Source organism: Antrostomus carolinensis, unplaced genomic scaffold (assembly GCF_000700745.2).
Source record: "Antrostomus carolinensis isolate BGI_N321 unplaced genomic scaffold, ASM70074v2 scaffold4032, whole genome shotgun sequence".
NCBI classification, from domain to species: domain Eukaryota; kingdom Metazoa; phylum Chordata; class Aves; order Caprimulgiformes; family Caprimulgidae; genus Antrostomus; species Antrostomus carolinensis.
This window is the reverse complement of record NW_010300030.1, coordinates 1-12,190: the sequence shown is the minus strand read 5'-3', so window position 1 is coordinate 12,190 and position 12,190 is coordinate 1. Positions and strand designations below refer to the sequence as shown.

Sequence of the window (12,190 nt, the reverse complement as noted above, 5' to 3'; positions counted from 1 at the left end):
AATTCCCGGGGAAGGGATTCGATCCGCGGGAATTTCCTGGGAAGTAACTGCAGCGATCCCCACCCTCAGGTGCCAAGAAGTGGCTGGAATGGAGGAGAGAGATTGAACTGCTTTCGGACGTGGCCTACTTCATCTTCACCACTTTATCAGGTAATGTGCCAAATAACCTCGGATTCAGCATTTCTCCTCGCTGTGAAAAGTGAGCTCTCTGTCCTGGGCCGCTGCTGGAGGGAGACAGCTTGACAGTCATTTTCTTTAATGTGGTTTTGTTTATTCTTTTGGTTGGTTGTTTTGTTTCTCTATAAATGCCTCTTATTGAATACAAAACCACTAAACTGTCAGAAGTCTGAGTTGAAATGCAGCGGCTTATCAACCCTGATACGTGTTCTTTTAAAAACAAAAGTTCTTTTTAAAAAAGGGATGCATGACACTATGAAAAAGTAGCCCTTTTTTAAGCCTGACACCATTGCAGATGCTGATGCTGCAGATGTGGATGTAAACATAATATTTACCTCATTCAACACAAAAAAAATGCCGATATTTCTGAACCTCCAAAACCTGATGTGTTCTGACCTGAGCAGCCTGTTACCACTGCTCAACCATGCCGAGAATGACACTGCTGTCTTACCCCCCGTTTTCTCTTACATGCATTATTTAGGTTATCAGACTCTGGGTGAAGAGTACGTTAACATTGTTCAAGTTGACTCAACCAAGAAAAGGGTACCTTCTTTTCTTCGACGGGCCATCTTCATTTCTCTGCACACTCTAGTACCCTATTGCTTAGAAAAGGGATTGCTGCATCTGGAACATGAGTTGCAGACAGAAGCTGATGAGTCCAGAACCTCGCAGAGCAACCCAGTGCTTGGCTTATCCAGTAGGACCTTAATACGAAACTGGATACAGAAACAAGTTGGGGAGCTTACAGAACAGCAGAAGAAAACAGTCCTACAGATTGTGTACGTTCTCAAACAATGCATACCTTTGCTTCATCGACTGCATCTGGCAGCGTTCTACATAAGTGGCACTTTTTATCACCTGTCTAAAAGAATCACAGGAATCACATATGTAAGTGGATGTATTGTTTGAAGATGGTGTCCACTGCAGTATTTTGGCCTCTTTTGGGATGCCATGTATGTAAAAGGGATATAGAATTTGGCTGTAGCTGATTATAATACAGGCAGAGCAGACTGGGTGAGAGGGAAACATTTAATACTATGTAGAGGAGTTATGAATCCCTGTAGTCAGAGGGTTATGGCTAATAAATATGAGCGCAATATCAGAAGTTAATACCTTATGTAAGAAGGTATTACAGAACAGCATCTAGTCCAGTCTGTCTTCTACAAATACACAAAAAGTGAGAAGTGGCTTAATAAATCCCAGGAAATACTTAAATACAGTTTTGAACAAAAAAACCAGTACATGTTTAGATAGCATTTTTCTATAGGAAGAGCTTAATTCACATGGTCTTTTAAATTAGAATCTTTCCAAAAAAGATCAGCTACTGGCCCAGAAACATGTATAGACAGAAGACTCCTCAACAATTCCCAATGTCAATGTGGAAAAGAGGTGTGTGACTATTTGTTCAGCTACATAACAAAACCAAACCACTTAAAGCAGCAGTTTTGATTGACAGACAGACAGACTACTCAAGACAACCGATCCTTGCCCAAACAGCAGTTAAGTGTAACCTGACTGAAATGCATCCAGGACACATTAGACCTCCTAAGAGACAGCAGGTTGAGAAGTCCTAGAAACAGGTCCATTTTTTGGACAGAAATGAGAATGCCAAATCAAGAGTTTATTGATATGGGGAGGGACATAGTTTTGTAAAATCACAGTGATTAAACTTCTCTATTTCTGTGAATTATGTAGCTGCATCTTGGAGGACTGCAAAGAGAAGATCAGAGTATTCGATCAAGTTACAAGTTTCTTGGAATAATTTCACTCTTCCATCTTCTTCTAACAATTGGTGTTCAGATGTACAGCTTCAAACAGAAGCAGAGAGCAAGGCAGGAATGGAAACTACACCGCAACCTGGCTCATCAAAAGTAGGATGATTTTTACTTACTAGGAAAGAGGTAGAAGCAATGGTGGAAATGTAATAGCTTTCATGGACAGGGAGAACACTGGAGTGACACTTAAGCTGGAACCTGATGTGATGTAACGTAACGTTTGATGCATTACTCCCCGACAGGGAGAACACTGGAGTGACACTTAAGCTAGAACCTGATGTGATGTAACGTTTGATGCATTACTCCCTGTTTTAAGCATCTCTTAGATTTTATGCTTTGCTTTCATGTTTTTGAGATCTTCACAAAACGGGTTAAGACTTGAAGATGGGGTTTACTTTCAGATTGTGTTATCAAATATTTCTTACAAGCAGGCTAAATAAAATTAAGTAACATGTGACTATGTTAATTAGAAATACGGACAAGGAAAAAACTACGGGGCGCCACTCCCGCTGCACTTTGTGTTTGGAAGAACGGAGACATACCACAGCCACACCTTGTGGGCACTTGTTCTGCTGGGAATGCATCACGGCGTGGTGTAACACCAGAGTAAGTACAGAAGGACAAACAGAGGCATTACACAGTGACATTATGAATTACTAAAATGCATTACACAGTGATATTTCAGATCTGAAAACTCCACTCACTATAACTGCACCTTCACCTCATTCTTTGCCCTAAAGGCTTGGTGTCTAATTTACTACTCTGAGAACAGGTCAAGGTTCATGGTACAGGATTTTTTGTTTCAGAGAGTTAAGCTTGTTTTTTCTTAACACTGACAACAATTGTTACCATTTTAATAACTTTTAGTCTTTTGGAATGTGTTGACTTAATAAAACCTTTGACTCTCCTACTGGATTCACCAAGCAAAGATACAAAAATTTAAGAGCTCTGATTTAGAGAACTAAGAGTTTCTTCTACAGTCAATATCTTAACTTCTAGTTCACTAGTGTACATGAACAAATGTTCCTCATACTGGCTGTAACTGTTCTGTTCTGTAACCTGTTAGCAAAATTAACTGAAGAAGTAGTACTGCCACCTAGATAAAAAACAAAACAAAAAACAAACAAACAAACAAAACCCCCAAAAGAACTGCTAAGAATCCATCCAGTTTGGTTCAGGAAATGCTTGTTAAAGAACAGGTAAAAGCACGGCCCTTCTTGGGAAACTACTTAGGACAAACTCATGACAAAGCAACTGAGGAAAAACTGCCTGCAATCCTAATCCTGAAGTGACCATTTGAGTGATTTTGCTAGACAGGCTTTCTTCCTTGAAAGTGAAAATCTGAGAGGTTCCTTTTACCTAAGATGAAGAAGTTACTTCCAGGTTAAGGTCTTGTAGGCTGTGTACAATGACCATCGTTTTAAGGTCATATTTTAAGCACCCATGTCACCTCAAGTTGCTCTTTAAATTAAGCTTAGAATGCTTTACATGGTTAAGCTTGCATCACAAAATTGACTGAAAAAACAAAGTCTTTTAATTACAGATGTATTGTCTAGAAATAGCTAAACAGTTATATTGGTTTGGTTGGGTTTTTTAACTTTTAAATACAGTAATTCAGTATGTCTATCTATTTTCTCTTTGTAGACAGAATGTCCACTGTGCAGAGAGAAGTTTCATCCTCAGAAACTGATCTACCTACGTCACTATCAACTGTAAAGGAAAAATCTGTTTCTCTACAAGGGCCTCAGCAATTGTACCCTTTATAAAGTTGTCATACAGCTTGAGTTATTCCAAGAAAGAGACTTTATTATAAAACCAGTAACTGCCTGTGTAAGGTGACATTTCATTCTTGTTTTACAGAATAAATCTACTTCTGCCTCTACCCTGCTGTTTCTTCTAACATGGTTCTTGACCATATTAAAAATACATCTTCCTAAAAAGTGCTTGACACAAATGTAATAATTTTCTTCACTTTGGACAATGAAAAATTGAAACTGGATTCTCATTCTCTAAATCTGAGTGTGGATAACGAGTCTTCCAACCTTTCATAGCATGCTTAAGGTATCAGTAAAATTCTACAATTTGTAAGACTCCCTTTCTCCTATAACGTAACAATGAGTCTGTGCCGTAGACTTCAGGAGAAAAGGACAAAAGCTGTACACAAATCCTTAGTTTAACTGCAGTGGAAGTTCTGATGACAACTATAAGTCATGGACCATTCTGTTTTCAGAACAAGGTTAACAATAAAGCAGGTTTCCTTGATTTGACAAACTGTGAGTTTCCCTTAGATCAACAGAAACGACAAATGCAAACCCACAGTAATGCCGCCTGCTCTGCAGAGTGATTAATGCACATTCAGCATCCAAACTCAGAGCTCTTCTGTCACTGCTGGGTATCAAGACTTTTCATCAAGTATCCTAGAAATTTAAACTACAGCCATGTAACAAGTGGTATTTCAAAAAAAGCCCTAGTATGTCTACTCATAGGAACTAAGCTCAGCTATAAAATATTAATTTTATAACACAGCTTAAGTTTTGTCTGTGTGGTGTTTTCTACAGTCTAACACAGGCAGGGAAGAAGCTGGCTTCAGCCACAAGACCCTCTCCCATCTTGATGGCAATAGAGGCTATTTCAGCTAAGCAATGATTTAAAGGAGGAGGGATACAGCAGCATCACCTCATCAAGGTTTATTCCTGTAAGTTACTATTAGTTCAGTTGTACATGTATTCAGAGCAGCAGGGAAAAAGAACATCGTTAGTTGTTAACGTATCTTGTCATTCTTGCATGATAGAAAATGTACAAGATGAATTTATTTGTATTCTTTAAATACAGAAGGGGAGGAAAAGCCAGATGATCCTTTCTCTCTGTGCATCATGAGTTACAGTTTTAATAAATCTTTCACAAATGGCACTGAATATGGACTTGGGGTGGCAGGGGGAGGTGTGCTACAGTAAGAGCACTTACTTTTAAGATGGTTATTTGCACTGCAGAGATCCTGGTTAACTCATTAACAATTAAATCTCCAAGTGGTGTCATAAAAACTCCACTAAAATTAGTTTAACTTTTCATCATATCTATAAATGGGAGAAAAAATAGTTGCTGCTAACACTTCATCATTACTGTACAGAAGGGATTTTCAGAGCTGCAATACCATCCCTTTCTTACATCAAAAAACTTCCAGGCATCCCTCACCTATTTAAAACTCTCAAGGCAAGAGTGGAAGAAAAAGGGTCTATACCACATATCAAAAGATGATTACCTAAGGAAATCACTGCCTCATCTCCTTAACAAGAAAACAGTAAGGAAAAACATTTAGTTGCACATAAAAACAAATAGGAAGCAACTGATGACTGGGAAGTATCTGTAAAGTTGTCAAGCCAAGTTTTTCATGCATCCTGTTAGGGTAATTTACTTGTAGCACTTTTAAGTGATAGAAATAGAGCAAAGTTTAACAAAACACCATCAAAGCTGTCTGGCTGTTGCATGCTGAGAGTCAGCCAGGGAACTATATCATTGTCTCAACATCATCTACAATCAATATTTGAAAACTGTTAATCCCACTGAATGTAGAGCATCTATGCCTACCTAAGAACGAGAAGGCATTAATCTCAAGCTGCCACTAAAGTTCAAAATTAAGTAGAGATAAAAAGGTCTAATTTGCAATGGATGTCATGAACACTCTGCTGTTTAGTAAGAGTCATCCCAGTTGCTCATTTTAACATTAATAAATGTAATATTATCAAGGCTTTCAGATTTGTAGCCAGTGAACTGTTAGCATCTGTGACTGGTACTTTTATAAGGCCTTTTGCGGATACTGCGTTTCCATGGTTTTAAATTTTGACATTACTAGTTTCCACACTGCTAATAAAAAAAAACCCACATGCAAACAAACAAAAACCAACAGGTCAACGTGAACTAAAACTACCTGTCATTTTCCCAGGATTTTCCAGAGCTCCATAACGACTTCATTTGACAAAATCAGATGAAAGGGTTCCTACATACATTTTCCAAATAGATGTCTGTTGAAGTTGCCACTATTCTCCATTCAGAATCTTCAAAGAGCTAATCTTTTCCTACTTTCTGCAACTGAACGCTCCCTGAAGAGTTAAAAAAGGCATTGCACGAAGATAAGATGTGGGTAACCATGACTGGAAAGGAGCCATAAATACTGTTTCATCAATATACATATATAAAGATAGAGAACAAGTAAAGGGGCACACTGTCTTTTAATAAATTTTGGAATTAAAAAGTCACTTAATAAAACTGCAGTTGTATCACATGAAAAAGTTTACATGCAGGTCATTTATCTCTGATTTTTCCACCCCCCATAGAAAATGAAAATCTCTGTTAAAACCCACACCATTTGTCTGCTATGGCCAGTTTGGGTATATTCTGAAGGGGCTGCATGAAGTCAGCTTAAATTAATCAAGAAACCCTTAAGTATGAAATAAACTCCAACTAATAACAATTAAAATATATATATTTATAATTCCAGGTCCTCAAAGGAAATTGTGATAAGAGTTTGAACAAAGTTTTGAGTCATCGTGAAAGAGCCCAATTTTAGTGTCTGCTAGGAGATGTAATGGTGAAACTGGCATTAAAACCCAACAGAAATGAGTTACTTTAGAAGCTACGTGAGTATTTTTTCCCTACTGCAAACCCCATAATTCAGCAGATTTCTTATTTCTATCTATATTTGTCGGGTTATAACTCAGTCATACCATGCATTTAAGAAACTGGCTTAAGTTCTGCATCTATTTAGGTCTACTGACTTTTTCTATGAAAATAGCACATGGCCATGAAGCAGAAAACAGCATCATGTGTGCCCTCTTACATTTTTTCCTCCACTTTATGTGCACAGCACTTCAGGGTGATTGAGCAGGAGAACTATGTAAAAATATTCAGCTCTTAAGCCATTAATCTCTCCAGTGCAATGGATCTTGAAAGAAATGCATTATCCCAAATCCATGGGATTATCCAAAGTTTCTGCAACTTCTTACAAAAGATAATAAACTCAATGCAATTTGGTTAGAATGCCAGTTTCTTCAAGAAACTGATATTTCAGATAAAAATAGTAAGATCCTCTTAAAATGAAAATTCAACTGCTTTGTCACCACTCTGTTAATCATTTTTTATGAAGAAAAAAGGCATTGTTACAATGGCTCAAAATCGTTCCTTTAGTTAGAAGCAGAATTGGTCAACACGTTGATTGCATCTTCTAGCTAGCAAAGGTCTTTCCCGCATCTTCTTTCCCTTTGTATTTCCTCTTGCCGTGTGTGAAGGGTATATATCTGTACTTTATCATGTGCTGTAAAGAGAAAAGATCAGTTTTTGAGGCAAGAAACTTACATAATATTTACAAAAATGTTTTATAATACACATTGTAAATGACAAAGTCCTCTAGAAAGACAGTTCTTCAGTGCTGTAATGAAATAGCTAATCATACAGCAGCTTACATCTAAATAGTGGTATCAGCCCAATCTTAAAAATCTCAAATTTGGGTATACCCAACAATTTATACTGAATTCTAAGATCAAAACCTTTTGAAAGCAAGAATAAAACCTTAATGTAGTGTATGAATATTTCTTTAACCACGTATTTTTGTTTCCCATTGTCAGTATTTGCTCAAAGTTGCAAATATGCAACACTTGAATATTCAAGTGTTGGTTGTTCAAGTTCCTCTAGTAAAAGCAACGTGCAATACATTCAATAGCTCTGAAGTGCTGGACTGAATGGGCAGTTTGGAACCACACTGTAAATTCTGACCTCACAAATGCCACTATCTCGTCCCAGCACGTTACCTTGATTTGCCTCTTCATAGTGATACAAAATAGCATAATGAAGTACATCACAAGGATTGGCCAAAAAACAGGAACGTTGAAAGCCTCGAAGAATGTACATGCCATAGCAACCAGGATTCCTTTAGTGGCAGAGTGCCTTGAAAATAATATTAACAATTAATCCTTCAACCGCAGCTGCCACTGATTTGATGCAGATATTTGTATTTTTCTAAAACAGAGCATGGGCAGACAGATCTACTCACCAGAACTTAAACTCTGGGAGCCTTCTAATGAAAGGCCGAAATTCTTCATTTTGCCTTGTAGGTAAGGAAGGACCATCATCTGAAAAAAAAAACAAACCAAAACACCACACAAACCCCTTCACACCGATTTTCCACACTATTCGGACTTCAGGGTTTTTAAAATTTTTTTATCTTTTTTTTTTTTTTTTAAAAGAAAAACTTTCACTGTTACATATAGATTCCAGTTACAGTGGCTGTTCTAATGTAACTTAGCACTGATTTCCCAGAAGAAAATAGATACCAGAAACAAGTGCCAGGTCACTTGAGTACATAGAAAACTCACACAATATGGAATATGTTCAAGTCCCAGAGGAAAAAAAATATATATAGTAACTCCTGATGTCAAGTTGTATAGATTTTTTTTCAAGTCTAAAAATACAATGTCATGCTAAAATTGTACATCTTTACTGTATCAGACAAAAAGAGCTGGAAGTGTGACTAAGTTTAAAATTGTTGCAAAATAAACTAAACTATTTGTCATACCTGAATCTTCCATTAAAGAGGGGTCTACCTTTGGCGACAAGAAAGCTATGAAGAGATTTAGATGGTAGATTCCCAAGGCATATGTCACAATGTACCAACCCTGAAGCAGGGAGGAAAAAAAGAGCCAAGATTAAAGTCTTCCTGAAAACCATTTTCAGACACTGATTTTTCAAGATCAAAGAACTTGTTTTCTTACCTGCAGTAAATAAACTCTAATCATGTAGATAAAACTCAGACCCAAAGTTACAATCCATCGCACTGCAGTATATGGAGTAGATTTGTCTAACCAGGATTGGTAGATCTAGGAAGAAATATAAAGTTTACATCTATAAAATACATGATGCACAATGAATAATGTTTATTACAGGGCAGCATTAGAAATAGTAAGCATTTGTGAAGAGTATTTTGGGAAGGAGAGCAATGTGAAACATTTTTACTCTTTATTGCAAATAAACTGAATTAAATATAAACATACAAGCACTTGAAAAGTTCTGTATTTCTAAAAAGGAAAAAAAATTCCTAATACCTGAGGCATCATAAAGCAATTTAAGTTTTCAATATTTCAAGATTAATCTGACATGAAATCTGGTCACTCCTCATTTTTGACAATAACAATTTTCACTGTGCAATGACACATATATGCATATTAAATACCCCATTAAGCTACGTTTTATAATAGTTATCTATTTTTAAAAGGCTTCAAAATAAACCTTTTGTACAGATATTACTATTTCAACAACTCATCCAAAAAGTAATGAGTTTAAGAAGCTGCACTGAGATCTGCTTCTAAGAGAATCAGAAAAACCCTACAGAAAACCAACCTGTCCAAGTCTTGAGAAAAATCTATAGACCACAGAAGGCTTTCCATGAACAGACTCACCAATACTGTCCCCTTCTGACATGGTTGCTGTGGAAACAAAACATCATACATAGGTATCACTGAAAACAAAAATCTCAGCTCAGGGAGGCTTTACAGCACATTAGCTGAACTAGCATTTACGTACGATATTCTTTTGGCTTGCCCTATTTGAAACAAATTCTTTTTAATGAAGTATTCTTAAAGAGAGGTCATTTATTCCAAAAGAAATTCATTTCCAAAAGAAATTGTCAAGAAAGCAAAGAACAGGGTATTTTACAAAGGCAAGACAGGATCCAATCCATTTTAGGGAGGGTTAAAAAAAGGCCACACAGAAAGGCAGGAATGAGCCTTGTGAGATGTCTTCACCTTGGTAAGACAGGAGCTGAGTTATAACATCTAAGCATTGAGATATGAACTGCAGCACCACCCTCCTGTCACCTCAGTTTCTAAAGGCAAAGAACAAAACCAAAATAAATATTTTTTAAAAAGGTGTTCAGGATTTTTAAATACTGAGTAACTAGACAGTGAAGAACTTTCAAGTTCAGGATGCTGCACGCCACTGGTTACAGACAAACCACTCTACCAATAAAGTACCTAAACCAAAACACAGCCCACTGCTAGAATTATTCAGTGAGTTCATCTGTCTCTTGAACAAGAAGAGCTCAGTAGTCACAGGAAAGTTTTATGTATGAGCAAAACTGTACAGTAAAAGGGCCAGGATTCTGAACGCAGGGAAGAAAAATTAACCAAGGGAATGATTTTTTAGTACGTGCTCTTCTGCTACCAATTTAACATTTTTATTTGTCTTCTCAGTTAAGCTCAACTAAGTTTTACAGTTCACTTCGAGATACAAAACAAACAAAATAAAACGGATTCTAAACAGAAATATTTTTGCCACATCACCAAAAGCAATCTCTGACATTACTTCCTGGAGTGCTCATCTGGGGGTGGGACTACAGAACTCTGGGAGAGGGGGAGTACTCGCAGCCCTGTATTAATATCTCAAGAGCCTCAGATGATTCTAAAGATACATGAAACATTACTAAATCAGAAAAATGTAAATTACCTTAGACCCTGCAATACAGCAACTACTGCAAAAAAGAATTTGAGACCAAGTGCAATCTAGGGAGGCACAGAACCTTAAAGATGTATATTTTTCTTCTGTAAGCATCTGAAAACTGCATCCTATGCAACAATTGGTAATTAGAAAAAAGGAGTCCTGGTACACTTCAAAAGATAAGGGGATTCATTATGAGGCTTCAGGAGCTGCAGCTGACTTTAGTTCAAGCTATAGCTAAAAAAAGAAAAAAAAATCAAATAGAAACTCATACAATACAGACCCAGACTTTTTCGTTACAGGCAAAAGGAAGTAATTATCATTCTCCCCATTCACTGCACTGCAGTTACTCAGCATTACTAGCTGAGCATGGTTTTGTGCTTTATTTGGGGTTTTTTTGAAATGTCCTGAAGTATAAAGCCATAACAAAAATATATTCCATCTATTGAGCAGATAGCAATTCTCTAAAGATCACTAACATAGAAACTCTCATATTCTCAAAATTAATTTTACAGATACATCCATAAATAATATGGGCTATAAGATGACATCACATTACAATCCTGTCAATGTTAACCTGTGCAGATCAAGTGAAGATTCATGGATGCAAGGCCAGTGGTGGCTTTATGCTGCAGTAGGCATTCTGCTTGGTGTAAAAAATTACATTATATGTGATTATGTATAACTGTTCATATAGATCAAGAAATACAAGCAGCTAATGCTGCCTGTTGTACTGGAAACAAACCTCTCACTGGCTCAGTTGAAGCAGCATAGACTGATGTATATCACAGGCCATAATTTAGAATCCAGGTTAATACTTCATATAATTTAGAACATTTACTTAATGAACATTTGTAATTAGACTATTATCAAGAAAAGCAGTCTTTGGCATCGCTTTGAGGGTACTTTACAGTTAAGAACACAAGTCAAGTCTCACTGGCTTAAGGGAATAATTAAATCTACACAGTAGCAATTCCTCTTTCATAATGTAACACGGGACTTTACTGCTCAGCATCCTGAGTTCTGATAACCCTTCAGAAAAGCCAATAATCAGAAAGATATCCAAAGATTAATAGAACAAACAACTGAATGGTTTGCTGCTAACAGAATACACGCTGCTACTAACACAAAACCTTATCAAAACATTTTTCTTCATTGAAAAATATCAAGTAGGTGAATGCCACGACCTTCAATAATTAAGCTTTTTACCACAGTTGTTATGGTAATAGCACTATAAATACCACTGCATCACTATGTTCTTCAAAATGACAGGACCTGGGGCAGGAAAGACTTTTAAATTAGGCCTCACATCACTACATACAGAGAGGTAAATTTTCAGACAACTCTCTGATCATAATATATGCTTTTTCTTAAATTTAAAATACAAATGAAGCACATAACTAGCAAAAACCCATTACTGCTGACACAAGTTTCCTTATCTCATATAGGAAATGTCTTTGAAGAGCAACACGCTGAAGTGATTTATTAATAACAGGGTGAACAGACAACCACAGGAAAAGAACCCACTGCTTGTGCAGACTGGTTTTTATCATCCATTCCAACAGCAGCCTGGTCTGTGTCAGAAATTGACCCGGAAACAAGGAGAACCCCGAGCGCTACCCACTGCCCGAGGCTACAGGACAAAAACAACACCAAATACGTGGGGAAAACCCCAAAAGGCGCCGAGGCTGACACCGGCTGGCACCGAGAGCAGCAGGGGAGACGCCCCCCAGGCGGCAGCGGGGCCCGCGGAGGTG

At 37.2% G+C, this 12,190-nt stretch overlaps 2 protein-coding genes across 3 annotated transcripts; one reads left to right on the top strand and one right to left on the bottom strand.

Moving 5' to 3' along the window:
* Positions 1 to 53: 53 nt before the first annotated feature.
* Positions 54 to 3,833, top strand: PEX10 (peroxisomal biogenesis factor 10; the record flags this gene model as incomplete). Its single annotated transcript, XM_010162974.1, has 5 exons — positions 54 to 150; positions 659 to 1,065; positions 1,873 to 2,048; positions 2,423 to 2,558; positions 3,597 to 3,833. Coding segments are annotated over 5 exons (888 nt in total), but the record flags the coding sequence as incomplete, so codon positions are not given.
* A 2,326-nt stretch (positions 3,834 to 6,159) lies between these two features.
* On the bottom strand, positions 6,160 to 9,822 carry RER1 (retention in endoplasmic reticulum sorting receptor 1). Of its 2 annotated transcripts, XM_010162972.1 has the most exons (7): positions 9,743 to 9,822; positions 9,339 to 9,424; positions 8,714 to 8,818; positions 8,518 to 8,617; positions 7,996 to 8,074; positions 7,754 to 7,889; positions 6,160 to 7,260 (listed from the first exon to the last, which is right to left on the bottom strand). In XM_010162972.1, the coding sequence occupies exons 2-7, from the start codon at positions 9,417 to 9,419 to the stop codon at positions 7,171 to 7,173; spliced, it is 591 nt and encodes a 196-aa protein (XP_010161274.1). In that variant the 5' UTR covers positions 9,420 to 9,424; positions 9,743 to 9,822; the 3' UTR covers positions 6,160 to 7,170. The 2 variants fall into 2 exon arrangements, with proteins under 2 accessions (XP_010161274.1, XP_010161275.1); XM_010162973.1 differs by lacking the exon at positions 9,743 to 9,822 and having other exon boundaries at positions 9,335 to 9,415.
* Positions 9,823 to 12,190: the final 2,368 nt, after the last annotated feature.